This window comes from Columba livia, chromosome 5 (assembly GCF_036013475.1).
Source record: "Columba livia isolate bColLiv1 breed racing homer chromosome 5, bColLiv1.pat.W.v2, whole genome shotgun sequence".
Lineage (NCBI taxonomy): Eukaryota > Metazoa > Chordata > Aves > Columbiformes > Columbidae > Columba > Columba livia.
This window is the reverse complement of record NC_088606.1, coordinates 43117393-43130398: the sequence shown is the minus strand read 5'-3', so window position 1 is coordinate 43130398 and position 13006 is coordinate 43117393. Positions and strand designations below refer to the sequence as shown.

General features: G+C 44.1%; 1 protein-coding gene across 4 annotated transcripts in view; it reads right to left on the bottom strand.

The window, feature by feature from the left end:
• The window catches only part of NR1H3 (nuclear receptor subfamily 1 group H member 3), a 30116-nt gene that overhangs the window by 7031 nt on the left and 10079 nt on the right, over window positions 1-13006 (bottom strand). For all 4 annotated transcript variants that reach the window (XM_065065976.1, XM_065065977.1, XM_065065978.1 and 1 more), the window contains exons 2-3: window positions 4664-4911; window positions 1458-1724 (exon numbers count right to left, since the gene is read on the bottom strand). In XM_065065976.1, the coding sequence (XP_064922048.1) occupies window positions 1458-1724; window positions 4664-4781 (385 nt within the window). In that variant the 5' untranslated portion in view covers window positions 4782-4911. The remainder of the gene's footprint in view (window positions 1-1457; window positions 1725-4663; window positions 4912-13006) is intronic.

The window sequence follows — 13006 nt, the reverse complement described above, 5'->3', positions numbered from 1 at the left end:
AGACATTCAATAATTACTAAATTAAGGGGTATCTGTAAGACTAGAGAATGTTAGTCACAGTGTTAGATTAAGGAGAGGAGTAACTGATCCAAGCAATTTCAGTCTCTACTCTTGGAACACAGATGCACAAAGAATTTATAGCAGTGTAACAAGTTACCAGACGCTGCCAAATCCTGAAAACTGCCTATGGGCAATCTTCTATACCATGCTAAATTCAAAGCAATCTAAGTTAGTTGGTTTGCCATGAAGGAATTATTTATTTAACCTCATGGTTCACAGTGGCTTAAGAACAACAAACTGGCTATGAATAACTTCAGTCTGGGAATTAGAAGAATGTTTCCTACAATTAGTAGAGGAAAGTTATGGAATGACCTTCCAAGTGAAACAGCTGGAGGAAAAATGTCTCAATTTCTGTCAAGATTAACAAGGCAAATTTGCAGTGGGGATTCAACTTAAGACAATGAGTAGATGCAGAAACACAATGAGGCTCTCCAGCATTTACCTGCAACAAAAGAGTAGCAATGTGGACAGGTAGCTTTGCTACACAGCTTTTCAAATACATCTGTTTTGTAGTCCCAGGAGCAGGGGGAAATGGGGCAAAGACAGCACACACAATGCTGATACAAACCAGCATGACAAAGATACTGATTACATATATTAGGTGTGCCATGTATCATGTTGAAAAAACTGAACAGCATGTTTCCTTGGTGCAGCTCAGTGGAGATGTTTCCAAAATACCTTCTGTTCCTCACTGTCCTGGGTGCTGGATGTCAGGAAAGGAGACTTCACACAGATTTAACATTAAGCGAGCATCTATTCAGTCAGTTTTGTCCAGCAAAGGGAAGAAACCTCGATGCACTGGCAGATTAGGGCCGTTCTTCATATGTGAGCAGGAACATTGTTGAATATTCAGAAAAAGCAGCCTTAAGGCTTGTGTAAGAAAAATAGCAGAGTTCACTAAAGGGAGCAATGAGATTGGGTCTGTACAAACACAGCTGCAGGACTGTGGTACTGCCCTTTACCTCTGTCACAAGTTCACTGTATGAGGCAAAGGAAAGTGCCTGTTCAAGGAGCATGGTGACCAACCTTGCAGTCTCGATCACAAGACAGAGCGAAGCCTGAGTTTACTGATTAATGTGTAAATCTTAGTTGCGAGTCTTTCCTCTGATGTCATATCCCACAAGACCTTACAAAATAGCATGTTCAAAGAATACAGCAGGGCTGGGGCTCTCAGCACACCGGGTGCACATTAACAGCCTCACCTCTCCTCACATGACCCCTGCTAAGCTCTCAGTGACTTCCCACACACATTCCGCAGGCAGCCTGCGTGGCTCACGTGTGACCCCCAAGCACTTGTGCTGACCCCCTCTTCCTTGTGCCCATTGTCCCCCCAACCCACCCACACATCTCCAGTCCCAGTGCCACGGTGCTCCTGCCAGCACCATTTCTGCACTCACACTGCTCCCGCATGCCCGCCTCCTGGCACTTGCGCAGCCGGCACTCCTGACACTTGCGACGCATGTACATGTCCATTTCACACTTGCCACCGTTCTTGCAGACGTACTGTGCACCCTTGATGACACTGCGTCGGAAGAAGCCCTTGCAGCCTTCACAGCTCAGCACGTTGTAGTGGAAGCCCGAGGCCTTGTCCCCACACACGCTGCACACTTCGTTTCCCAGCATCTTAGGGGCCGGGCCCTTCTTCCGCTTCAGGGGGGGATTTTCTACCGAAATGAACAGTACCAAGGAAAAGGAAGGTGGGGGGGGGGAGAAACAAACAAAAAAGAAAACCCACACATATGAGGGAAGCATGGTGTTTGCAGCTGACTGCCCCATTCCTTACAGCAACACATCTTCACTCAAACCCACTGTCTCCCAAACATATGGATGAAAAGATCAAGTATTCCATTTCACAGGCTCCCCTTCTGGGCAAGCCTATTTTTGCAAACCAACTACTGACATAATCCAAACAGTTACAGCACAACTATATAAGCAGATATAGCTTCATGCTTGTTTCCCTCCAGAACAGAGTGAAAGAGCTAAAACACACTCAGGCCAGATATTCTTCTGCACTTTCCATCATCAGGAGTGACAATTAAGTTACCAATGTGCAAAATAGCTGCAAAAAAGTTGAGCTGAAATCCAACACTGTGCAGAAAGTAATTGTCTTCAGAATTCAACTCTGATTCTCTTCTATTTTCTCTGCCATATGTGCAAGGATAAGGAAAAATGGTTCAGCAGTCAAATAGTGACAGAAAACGAGCGCTGAAACTGTGATCCTACAAAAAGCAGAGAGTAGGCAATCCCTGTAACACCTGGCGAAACTGTCAAAATATAAGACAGCAACTTTGTGAAGGTAGGGGCAACAGGCGTGCAAGCAGCACACTGCCCAAGCAAGCGCTGTGGACCTTTGGAACTCTGACACCATCATTTCTTCTTCAAGAAGAGTGTGCCCCACTCCTAAAACTGAAGCACTCTCACACTGATAGTTCATTTGCTAAACCTTGTTATTCCATCTGAAACACAGAGCCTTCACTACTGCCTCACTTTTCAGATGGTCTTGTGCAAAAGCTCCCAGTTCTTCCTGTATCATTCTGACAGATCTTAATCTTTTCACTGGATGTGCATTCTGAAACATCTTCGGTCTACTCCAGTGCAACTGACCTCAAGCATTCCAGCCAAATGCTTGCCGAAGTTATTTGTGCATTCCTTCCCTATTAGCCATATCTCTTTTTATTCCATTTAATTGTAGCCACATTGACATCTCACATGTCCTTCTGCACAGCTCACAGTGCAAATATTTTTCTGTATGTCAGATATTATAGATTCTTGTACTGCAGCTGTTCATAAAGATTACTAACAGCATGTCTTCATAAATCTCCAGATTATGTTTAAATATGCCTGGAAAGCCTTTACACCGGAGTTAATTCATAGGGATTGGTTTGCAGAACAAGGCATTTCCTGATCAGCTACAGGGTTACAACAGTATGTCTCATTTTTGTACACAGGGTTTTAATACTGCTATCTGTACTCTCAGTTATGCTTACTGTTCTGCTCGAGTTCCTGAAATGGCAAACTGTTTTAGGTCAGTCTCAGAAATTATTATTAGTGTTCTTCACTACATATTGGTTTTCACAGTCTTAAGTGTCTTGGTGTTGATTTTCAATCCCATTGACTTTACAGAGGTCTGGAGGTCACTCATTTTGGCCTGCACTTCTCATTGCAGATGGGACAGCAGGCAAATGTCATCAGAAAGGTTAAGTCTCTGATATTCCCCTCTCTTTTTCTGCTATATTTCTCTTCACATAATCTATTACAAAGAGGAAATTATGTAATGCCTACAGTTATTTCAAATTACCTAGTCTGCCATTGTATATATATTAACTGTTACAATAACTTTGCAGAAGCCTCAAATGATGTTCCTATGGTTCTGAGGGGCAGCAGAGTAAATACAATTATTTCCACAAGATGGATCTGCCCAGCTTGTGGATTTCTTAGCTGTCTTTAAATAATTACATAGAGGTCTGATTACCATTCCTATGATTGTTTTATTGAGACAGATAGGTTTATTCTTTGATCTATGCAAATTAATTTCCATCTTTGAAGACTAACCATTTCAGTCATGTAGCTCCTTTTCTGTAGTTAAAGATAAGATAAATAATTTGAGACATATGAAGAGTGAATGCCATCTGTGCACCTTTAGCTCTCACTAGGGTCTCCCTTCTTTGGTAGATCCCCTATTTAATTTTTTTTTTTCTTCAATTTCTGTAAGGCATTTATCAACTGGTTGATTTTCCTGTCCTCGAATCTGTTTTAAGGACTTTTATTGAGTAATACCTCTCCACCATTCAATTACTCTCTTTGCCTCTATTCCACTGATGAGTCCTAGTTCAATGTTCAGATCACCTCTCCTTTTTATATCAGGGATTGCTCATTGCCTCGCTCTTCAAAAAAATACATTTATTTGTCATATTTTCATTAAGTTGCTAACACTATGCCAGACACCGCACTTGTGATTCCGTTTTTTTCCCCGTTACCTGTCCAGAGATGTTACACTCTACCTTCTTACAGTCTGGAAGTGGAAAACTGTGTCTGTCAGCAACAACTGTAACTGCAAAATCTCAATTCTATTTCTTGATACTCTTCTAACCTCAGTTATATATGGCAGGTTGCTCTAAGTTTGATTCTGCTACCTCTCTCTTTCATGTCATGTAGCTTCAAAATACCGTGGCACAATAAGCTTCATTATTGTGGATATATACATCCCAGAAAAAGAAATGTGTAGAAGAAATTTCTACTGTCTTTCCATTATATGAATCTGCAAGAACCTATCATTTCTTTGCATCGCTAACCCTTGCTGGATTGTTGCCTAGTAGCAAAGCTTTGTTGTTCAGCAGCTTTTGATAATAAAAACAAATCAACTTTACTGCTACAGACTGAGCCTCCAGAAGGTGAAACAGGCAAAATATTCAACACATCTATCACCTGGATAAACCCAGTCATCTTCAACTATCAATAACTGATTCTATTCTTAGGCATTCTCCCTGGGAGCCTCATGCACAGCAGAACTCACCCTAAAATTTTGCCAGGTATCAATTTTGCTTGCAGCTGAAAGAATGGAAAGCCTTTAGCTTGCATGGATTTAGTAAGAATTCTTCCATACCTGCAGGCTCAGGGGGGTTCTCTGAGCCAGGGAAGAGCGAAAGCCCTTCCTCCTCCATCTCAAATACACTTGCCACCCTCTTCCCATGATCCTGTGTGCTGAGTTGAGTGGGACCCATGGAGGCCGCCCAGGAAAGGCTTGCTATAATGTCATCGCTGCAGCATTGTTACTGCCCAGCAAGGGGCTGCGGGCGTATTTCTTCAAGGTCTTTATTTTCTCTCTGCTGCTGAAAGTCAGAAAAGAAGTACCTGTGAAAAAAAAAAAAAAAACACAACAACCAACAGATGCAAAAGAGGCAAGAGTTCAACTACTGAAGCTATTCACTCCCAAAACCTGTAACAAGCTGCATCGCAAGCAACCTTCAAGATTGTTTCCTTATTAAAAGGGCCAATTAACTGTTTTATCAATATTTATTATCTTGAAACACAATATTTTAACAAACCATGCCTAAAGGTACAAGATTAGCCCATGCAGGTGCAAAACTGTCTTTTTATTGTCAAAATATTTATCAAAGCAGGACAAGTCTCCATTACTGCTAACACCACCAGGGGACTTCAGCCCTGACCTCTCCAAGTGTGTAAAAAGGAAATTCCAGACTTTACAACCAGTGGCCTTTGTTAAAGCTTCCAGTAACAAACAGCTCATTGCTGTCAGCTGCTCTGCGTTTTGTGGCATGTACTGCAGAGAACACAAAAAAATTGTATAAGACAACTGTGGTACCATTTAGCAAAGACTACGAAACATCAGCTTTCTCTGTTAATATCAGTAGCCAAAAGCTATGCCAAAGATCAGTGATGTACCAAAGACATGGATGACAAATCCTACCCTCACCTACAGCAACAAATGGAAAGCTGACATCATACTTATGGGAAATGACCATTACACCACCCTCAGGAAATAGATTCACCACCAGCCTGCTGAGGATACCCTTTTCTGGAACCTCGAAACCATAGTGAAAAGTATCTTTATTATACAGAACTAACGCCACTACAGAATCTGAAGCTGGAAATCAAATCAAATCACTTTTTCCAAAAAGCCCTACCTGCACAAAGAAGGCCTTACTGGTTTGATTGCACAAACTTAGTGAAATTGATGCAAACTGCTAATGAAAACACCTCTAATCTGATTGGACGTGCATTTGATCAGTTGATCTTAACTCAGTGATTTACCAATGCAAGCTAAAGGGATTAACTGATTTAAAAAGCAACTACGTTAAAGGTCTGTACCAGTTTAACTCGAGTGATTGAGTTCAGGGCTGGAAGCCTGCCACTGCCTGACAAATCCAGGAGGTGACAGAAAGCTGTGCAGCGGCCCAGATACAAAAGCCTCAAGTGCGCAGGTGCCTCACACATTGCAGTGCTGGCTGGGAAGAGGCAGAGGAGCACAGTCCCAAGTCCCTTCTTCCCTCCTGGGTATCTGGACCAGATCATGCAACTTTTCTCAGAATGCCAAAGGCAAAGATGAAAGCAGTACTTCCAGAAACCAGCCCCCCTCCCAGTACTCCGAAACAGTCATCAAGTATAAATGCAGTCATATTGTCAAGGCTGCTGAGCTCCTGCCATCTCCCATTACACTGTGACAGACAATAGATGCAGGTGTTCAAAACCACAGGGCACATCATGTGATCTTTGTAAACAGCCTCAGACCATATAAGCAATTTGGAGCTCACTCCCCTCTGGTACACACAGCCACCGAACCACCGGAGAAACAGACTATCTAGGATAGAAGCAGCGGCAGCAAATATGAAACTCAAAGCCAGAGAAAGGAAGAAGAGCTACTGTGGGAGACTACAACCTAGCTGTATGTAGCTGAAGTGATTTGCAACCAATTCAAAGAGACTCACAGTCCTCAAAGGAAGATGGCTACCACAAGCAACTTCTCTAAAGAGTCTCCACAGTAAATCCTGCAGCAACTGAAAACCTTGTGGAGAGGCACAGAGCATCAGATAGAGACAGGAACATCACTGAAACAAACCCAAACCTGACTTGTACTCCTAGTCCCACATAAGCTCCCCACCAGTGCTTGTATCAGACGTCTCTGAACATGTTTGAGCACGAAACAAGAAAGCTAAGTGTGCTCCCTCAGTGCAACTGCACATTCCTTTAAACCACTCAGAAGACTCACTCAAACATTAATTATTGTGCAGAATGAATCACCAGCAGCAGTACTGCAGTAATTTTTCAAAGGAAGAGTTTGATCCCCTAGCTGAGGGACTGAGTGACTCAGGTCCCACTGTCTCCAATTCAGTGATCCAGTCTTGCTGCAACCCAGCCACGACTGCAATGTATTCAGAAAAGCAAAAGAGGAGGGTACAGCCTGATGGGATTTCAAAACTATGTCATTCACACAACCATGACTGACATGGCAAGAGCAAAACTTGCTGTCAGCAGGACATCTGGAGCCCAAAGGGGAGTTTCTAAGAGACTACAGACTTCCTGGCAGTGTCTGAGAAGTCTGCAGCTACCAACAAGGAGGGGGGTATAAATCTGTGGGCACACCAGGGACACTGTGAGTGGTAAGGCCTATTGGCCACTCTTCTTCACGCTGTAAAACCAACCCACACGTTCCTACTTTGTGCACCAGCCTCCCCAAAACAGAACAGGTCAGAGAGGCAAAGCTTGATTTCTCTGCTCCTAAGACAGAGCATTTTTTACTTTTGCAGATCCAGTAACAGCTGCAGGCTGTGGAAGACTGTCCAAACAGCAGCACTCTGGTGCTAAGAAATCTAAACTAGCATTTTCTCCACAAGCATGCAAGTGAGAGGCTGTATACTAGGCCAGAGAGTGCACTTTCACAGAAATACATGAGGATTGTTTTCAAATTACTAAAAATCTTCGACTTTTTACACTAATAATCATGTTATTAGAGGCTCACATTTTCCTATTTGTACCACCACTTTAACTAAAAGTGTAGAAGGGTGATGCAAGCTACAACTGCAAGAAGAAACACTGCCTTCTTGACATAATCTGCTGTGCTGCCTCCCACCGTCTGTCTCAACTCTGTCAGTTTTAGAAACCAGGACTGGCCAAGTGACAAAAGATGAAGCAATTACTTCTCTCTAACACAGCATCTAGAACAGAGGAACCTGATCAGCAGACATGCTCCGGTGAGGAAGCAGATATGAATGAAAGGCTAAGTGAAACAATCTTCTGCCAGCCCTTGCCACCTATGTCTCAAAGGAGACACTAAACATGTCCAAAATGTGTCACCACCAGTTTCACTCTATTCCATTTCTTCCCTTTCCCTTTTGTTTCTGAGACAATGGAACAACTCAGATACCAACGGTCCCAAGTGCTCTTGCAACAGAAAGTACTGGTAACAGAGACTAGAGGTGGCGGCCCTGGCTCTCACACCAAGTGCCAGAAACATTCATCACTTCCTCCAGCAACAACGGTCTCATCTCACCCCGTTACCTCAGCTGAGTCCTCTTCCAAGCCCACGTGAAGCACTCATGCACTCTTCTGACCTATCATCAGGATGACACAAAGCTACAGAATATGCCTGATTTCTGTCCCACATTCATCAAGGACAAGTAAAGGAGATGGCATTGGGCAGCACAGCACATAAAGAAACCAAATGAGCCAGATGCAGGTACTGTGACACTTCTGCTAAACACGTCTGTCCTCTCCCTGGTATTTCTTGTTTGGCGCTTTCTGTGAGAAGTTTAAGAATCAGGAACCAGACCACGTATATTTCTGAAAAAAAACTGTACTGTAGAGTGCAGGAATAATCAGAGGAACAGCACAATAGGTCCTTTACCTCCAAATACTGAATGTTCAGATCCCCTTCAGTAGCTTTTTAGGAAGCTTGTGCAAGCCTCTGGGATCTTTCAAAACAGGATTTACTGGTCAGAGTCCTGGTCATGTAAATTACAAAAATCCTACAGCCTTCTGCCAGGGTACAATACATGGTTATGTTTCAGTTCCATAATGAATCACAAGCATGCACTCTGCAGCACGTCAGCATCAAGCAGAAGAGACCTCACATTTGTATACATGTGTTAGCATGACTGTGCTCATGCATCACACAGCTGTGTGTCAACAGGACTGTGCCTCTGTGCATGGGCCTAACAGGCTGTTGGTGAACAAATGGATCACATAGGAAGGGCTGTCTTTCAGAGGTACCTAAATCAGGGATATAATCTGGCATTTTGGCTTCTAAACGTGTTCTGCCATGCAATACAAGTGCCAGCACACAATCTGAATCTACCTCTGAAAGCCAGGTTCACAACCATGCATAAGAGTCTCTGCTGAAATCTAAATGCACAACTTGCACAGTAGTGATGCCACCTTGGGTATCAAAAGCTGGCTGCAGATCTAAGTGGCCAAGAAAAAAACACTGTTAGACTGAGATTTCTCAGGACCCTACAACACCAGCACAGAACTAGGCCCCTCAGGAGACACCACTGTTCCAATCCTTTCATAAGGAGTAACCGGTATTTTGTGACATAATGCTCCTCCTACACCACCTCTGGTGTAGCAGCCAGTGTATTTTCAAACCTCCCCAAGGAACTTGGTACTACTTTGTAGCTGTTTCAAGAGAAACAAAAGGTTATTCCCAGCTCATGCTGGTTCATTCCTCTTCCTTCCCTCTGCACCATCACCTTTCCCAAGAAATGCAGAGCAGCTAGTACATCTGTAAGCAGGGCAGAAGTACACATATAACAGCTTCCAATTGGGAAGATACTGAAAGAGACACTTGTACCTTTCAGGGCAGAAAAAGAACATTATGCAAATCCGGCACTTTGAAAATGAAATAATATTGCATGTGAAACTGTTAAAACTTGTGAGGAAAAATAATCAACTTCAGATTGTCAATGGGAGGGACACACCACCAAAATGCAAGTTGTGCTCAGCCATGCAACAGGAAAGCATGAAGAATGATTTTGAACAGTATGTGTACAAAGAATTGAACAAACTGTTTTGTATTTCCCAGGGAACGAAGCCCAGGTCTGTGCACCCACTGTAAATTTCTCTCTACAGAGAACTGCAGGGACACGGTTTGAAATCACATTATCCATTTTGATCTCTCAGAAGCACAAAGACAACTGCTGGAAGGAATTTGCAAGCCACTGTCAGTCCCAAAAATGCTACAGCATCCTGACTCTCTTCATTTGCTGTTGAGCTAAGGCTCAGCTGACCATCAGCAGCTGCCCACGTGTGCAGCCCTGGCCTGTGAGCCTTGCAATTGTCACCACCTCTGCCAACTATGCAGAAGAGCCCTACCAGTCAAGCCAGGCCGTGCAGCCTGTTCCTCAGGGATGGGCAGCTCCATCCTGGTCTCCTGCCCCCAACTGAAGGGTCTTATTCTCACCTTTGCCTCTCTAGCTCTGAGTTTTAGAAGAGCACCCCCCACACCTTTTACTTTGGCTTTTACTCCTGCTGATGACCAACTCCATTATTACCCATGACTTTATTGACTGCTGGCATGGCCTTTGCACCCGCATTCGTCTCCCCCTTTGAACCAGTGCACTCCTGAGCTTTACCAGGTTCTCACTGCAGCACCCAGCTGTCATTGTGAAGAACTTCCTTTGGCTTTAGTCTGGCCTCAACACATAGCGTGACATCTGCTGGGTGTCTCACTTGGTTGAAAGAGTACTGGAAGGAGAAGCAGGAAGGTGTAACAATGGCATACAGTAGGATGAAAGGCATTATTCCAAAAGATGGTATGCCTAAAAGGAATAGAGGGAAACGGAGGAAGGGAAAGTCAGGCAATTACAGAAAAACACCCTAAAGGTGTGCTCCAGGAAACTGGAGGGCAGTCTCCATAATTTTCCTTCCAAAATTAGGCCTTACATTACAACAGAAATGCAAAGAGGCCTGCAGACATTTCTGAATCTGTAACTAATATAACTTAGATGCTCTTGACCCACTGAATATGCTAGTATAAAGAAACATTGGCAGCAACAGAAATTCCAAACCAGTTCCACCTTACTTCAAGTGAGAAGGAATACAGGACTGGAACAACAAAGCAGTTTCTCTATTGAACAAACTGGTTAGCAAAGTGAATTAGAATGCAATAATTCAGGGCAGAATCAGCCCACAGTACTCTTGCTTCGCTCCACATAAAAAAAGCCCAAACTCACCCCTTGTTTATGATCTTCAGAGCATAGGATTTCTTTCCTACAGAGCCTGTGGATCTCATTTTGGGAACAGGGCTTCCCAAACTGTACATTAGATGAAGACAGAATGCACCGACTCCATCCCAACCAAGAACCTGAAAGCTCTGCAGAGGAACTCCTCAGCCCAACAGCAATCTTTCTGCAAGTCAGCCCTCCTGTTTGCATGCCTCATCCAGTGGGAGATGCTCCCTTGCCCCTCACCTGTCTCTCATTATTCCTTGCCTGCCTCTCATTATTCCTTGCCTGTCAGTGGCTGAGGGTTTCAGTTTGCCCTTGTCTTCACCTCAGTTTCTGCCTTACCAGAGTGCCATGTCAACACAAGGAACAAGAGGAAAAGAGAGTAAATGTGTGACTGATTTCAGGGTGGGTAAGATCCTGAAACAGGCTGTGCCTTTCTGTTTCCTCCCCGGCTCCTGCCAGATGCCCGTGGTCCTGCATCTGGAAGGAGGAGAGAGAAGACAAGGTTACTGGAGTTCATTCACACTGCACAGAGGGCTGCTCTCGCCTCCCTTCCTGTTTGCATGGAAGTATCAGTCCCTCTGACAAAGGGAGAGGGAAAGAAGCAGAGAGAGAGAGAGAGAGAGAGAGAGAGAGAGAGAGAGGAGACAATGGTAAAAGAGAATAGACTTTTCCCTGGTTGATGAACTGGAAATTAATAACAAGTGATATCAGGAGTGATGTGGCCACCTTGCTGCCATGAAACGTCTTTAAAACTGCACAAGTCAGGTCTGGGTAACAAAGCTCCAGCCCCTTCTAGGCTTTCTATTGCCACCTCAAGCCTTCAAGCTTCTGGCTAACCTAGTGTATAACCGCCTCAGGAACAGCAAAAAACTAGGGTATGCGCTGGGTTACAGCAAGGTAGATGTTACTGTAGCAGCTTCCTCCCACCTTCCCCTCCCCTCTAAGGATGACTTGTTGTTTTGCCAGACAGCTTTCTCAGGTCTGTCTGGCCAGATGAGCTGTGAGGCCAGCGTCCTGACATGCGAAGCAGACTGAGCACAGCCACTTTGGAGTGACACCAGCTTCTGCAGCACCATGGGGACAGACACAAGCAGAACTTGCTGTTTGGAGCTGAACTGCAATAATCCCCCACGTCCGTCTGCAGATCCAGCTCATTGACAGCTCCACATTGCTATCAGCACTGACCTTCAGATGGCAGGAAGCACAACTGAAGCTTTGATAGGAGCTTCCACCAGGAAAAATCCCATCTATGCTCCTCCCAGGAGGATGAAGCACACAAAGCAGAATAGCTGCCCTCTCCTGCCAGCAGGGGAGCAAAGGGCAGCTCTCTGCCACTCCATGGGAAGAAGGGGAAGGGAGGGGATCCAGCCTGGAGCCTCGTCTACAAAATATGTTTGTCAGCAAACTCTCCCTATGGAAACTCACTTTGAAATGGCAACAGCATTCTTTTGCCAGTACCACTCACAATTTCCCCAAGCAAATTAAGCTATCCCACCAGTAAGTTACTTTATTTGCTTTTTCGCTTGCACATCTAAATGTACTTATGCAAAGGTGTTTTTGGTCTGCGTGTTTGTTTTTCTTCTTAGGGCCCTTGTATTGGCTAACGAAGCAATTCTTTTGCACATCTAACCATACCAGACACACGCACAAAGAATAAAATCAAATGTAAAAAGTGTTCAAGCAACCTAGAAAACTTTCTATTACAAAATAATCTGCTAACTAGCAAGACCCCACTTTAAAAAATTGCAGTTGAGATGTCTGCAGCTCATTATTGCTGCTGCTGACCAGCTCTAACACATCCTCGGTGCAGTGACAGCTCATCACATCCTACTTGAAGGCTGAAAATAAGATCTGACCCCACCACCATAGTTTCCTTATAAATGCCACGGCATGGCAGCATGGAAAACATGCCCACAGACTGTTTCTTTCTGGATTCCTTCTCTAGCTTTACTCAGCCACCAATACCTTGTTCTACACAATTACACACAGCTATCCAAAACATAACAGCCAGCCATTCTTCAAAGCAACAGTTAAGACCCAGAGCTTCCTTAGTCTTCCCAGAGAACAGGGTTTAAAAGAGACAGTAAGCACACAGTGTCATCCAGATCAGAGCTAATGGCAATAACCAGCCAGGTTCAAAAAGGTGGGGTTTTTTTAATGGAGCTTGCACGGAAGTGGGAGATAAAAAAAGTCTTAGAGAAGCCTCTCTCTTCAATCATTGTGGACTTCCATGGTGGCATCACATTACAGAACAAAAGAAA